Here is a 1,972-nt window from a genome sequence, read left to right as displayed (position 1 = left end):
TTCAGTGACATAGACGATTTATGTTCTTGCAAAGTGACCTTGTGGCAACACGTGGATGACACTGGTCCAGAGCTCAGGGAGCCTTTCTGGGTGAACCCGGGTGTCTCCACCCTTCCCCACACCCAGGCCTCAAATTCCATAAAGGTCTCACCTCACATCTTCTTTTAGCTTTTTAGTTTCCCTGTAGTGAAGCAACCATTTCCATCTTCCATTTTCATTTAGTTTCTCCAGGATTTTGATAATTTCCTTCAGTTGTACTACAGAATGAACAAGTTTGACAAGAGAAGATGTATTTTAGGATTTTTGGCTTGTCTAGTCAAAGCCCAGGGATGATTATTTGTGAGAATAAGGCCCCATGTTTGAGTGTTGACCATCACTGCCACTCCTGTAGCTGGGCAGGAAGGATGCTGTGCCACGCTTTAACCCGTGGTCCCTCAACCCAGCCCCACCTTCTCATACTAGCAGGAGAGAAGAGCACTGCAGTCATTAGCAGTTAAAAGCTCTGAGTGTATATAAATCTATGGATGGAACGAAAGTGGGGTCCTGTTGCAACAGAGATAAGATAGGTCTAGGCTTCTAAATACAGAATCTACAAATATTTTCATCTCCACTTTATATGCAACATTCATGCTTGTTAAGGTACGTCCTCCTCCTCTTCAATGGAGAAGTGGTATCCATGTTTACTTCTAATGTGCTATCAGAGCTGGGCAGGTTTTGATTGTACATAAAGTGTCTGCCCTGTGCTCTAACATTCTTTGACGTCAAATTCATTGCCCCGAGAGAAACTATTTATATATGAGTGTTTAAAAGCAGATAACTGAGAAGACTTCCAGTAGCCATTTTTTAGATTTCCATGATACCGACAAAATGGTAGGGGTGACGGCAACAGAAATGGAGGAAAGAGGGCTGATTTTAAACAAATATGTAGCTGATTTGATTTGGCAAAGGGAAGAATTGAATATAACAAACTCTCAAATGTGTATGAGTAGTTTAGCCACATTACCGAGTGGTTTTAATACAGAAGAGGTCAAGAGCAAAGTGCTTATTTAGCACAGCATATGACAGAAATTAAGCCCTCAACAGATGGTGACATATTGAGTTACTACTGATTTCTTTTTGATGAAATAATATTTGAATCACTGGGCAAGGAGAAATTGATTTGACTAGATATGAAAGGAAAATGAGAGACAAACCTAATGTTAAAGTTTCTAGTATTCTGTCATCTGACACCACAAAGCCTCCTGTCTGGAACAGCTCTTGGTAGGTGTAACTGAGGACGTCTTCAGGGCTGTCGATTCCGGCAAAGATGACACTGGGCAAGTGCTTCAGCTTCAGCAGAGAAGGAATCTGAAACATAAAAAGGTACCCTGGTGAAGACAGGTTCATTGGGTCACTTTTGTCACTTCTATCCAAGGGTGTCCAAACTCAGGAACAGCTGGAAATACCTTTAACCTTGATGACTGACTGGTAATTCTGTCAGTTAATAAGGACTTTTATCTCCATCAGCAATGCTGCAAACTCATTAAGATTAGTTACAAAGTGGTCTCTCAACTCCAAAGGTGGAAGACGGAATGAGGGGAGAACACCTGAGGTTTGGGACCTGTAATCAGGCAGGTGGCAAGCTCACCACCACCCTAGTCTCCCGCTTCACGTGGCGTCCGTGCTGTGGGTTCAGTTCCTGCCTCCTGAGGCAGGACCATAAGCCCAGGCTAAGCCTCGATGTCAGAGCTTTTTGGGACAAGCAATTACTTTTATTTAACTGATAGGTAAATATGGTAAAAAACAGAGTTAAGAAAATTTTCAAAAGTCCTTTTAAAGCAAGATTTATTACTGTTAGACACCAACAAGTGTAGATTTATATCTCAGGTGAGAAAATTTTACCAGTCTCTTCATCGAGGTTCTCCCTTAGTTACTATGAAAATGTTCTTAACTCTGAGACATAATTTGCCTTATAAATACCTTGGTAAATTAC

The 1,972-nt window shown here is 41.4% G+C and overlaps 1 protein-coding gene across 1 annotated transcript; it reads right to left on the bottom strand.

The window, feature by feature from the left end:
• Positions 1–151: 151 nt before the first annotated feature.
• On the bottom strand, positions 152–1,502 carry LOC112392051 (protein FAM208B-like; the record flags this gene model as incomplete). Its single annotated transcript, XM_024733588.1, has 2 exons — positions 1,194–1,502; positions 152–257 (listed from the first exon to the last, which is right to left on the bottom strand). Coding segments are annotated over exons 1-2 (299 nt in total), but the record flags the coding sequence as incomplete, so codon positions are not given.
• Between the last annotated feature and the right edge of the window lie 470 nt (positions 1,503–1,972).

Source organism: Neophocaena asiaeorientalis, unplaced genomic scaffold (assembly GCF_003031525.2).
Source record: "Neophocaena asiaeorientalis asiaeorientalis breed wild unplaced genomic scaffold, Neophocaena_asiaeorientalis_V1.1 C48661643, whole genome shotgun sequence".
Lineage (NCBI taxonomy): Eukaryota > Metazoa > Chordata > Mammalia > Artiodactyla > Phocoenidae > Neophocaena > Neophocaena asiaeorientalis.
Note: the sequence above shows the minus strand (reverse complement) of the source record. Positions and strands in the feature narration are given on the sequence as shown.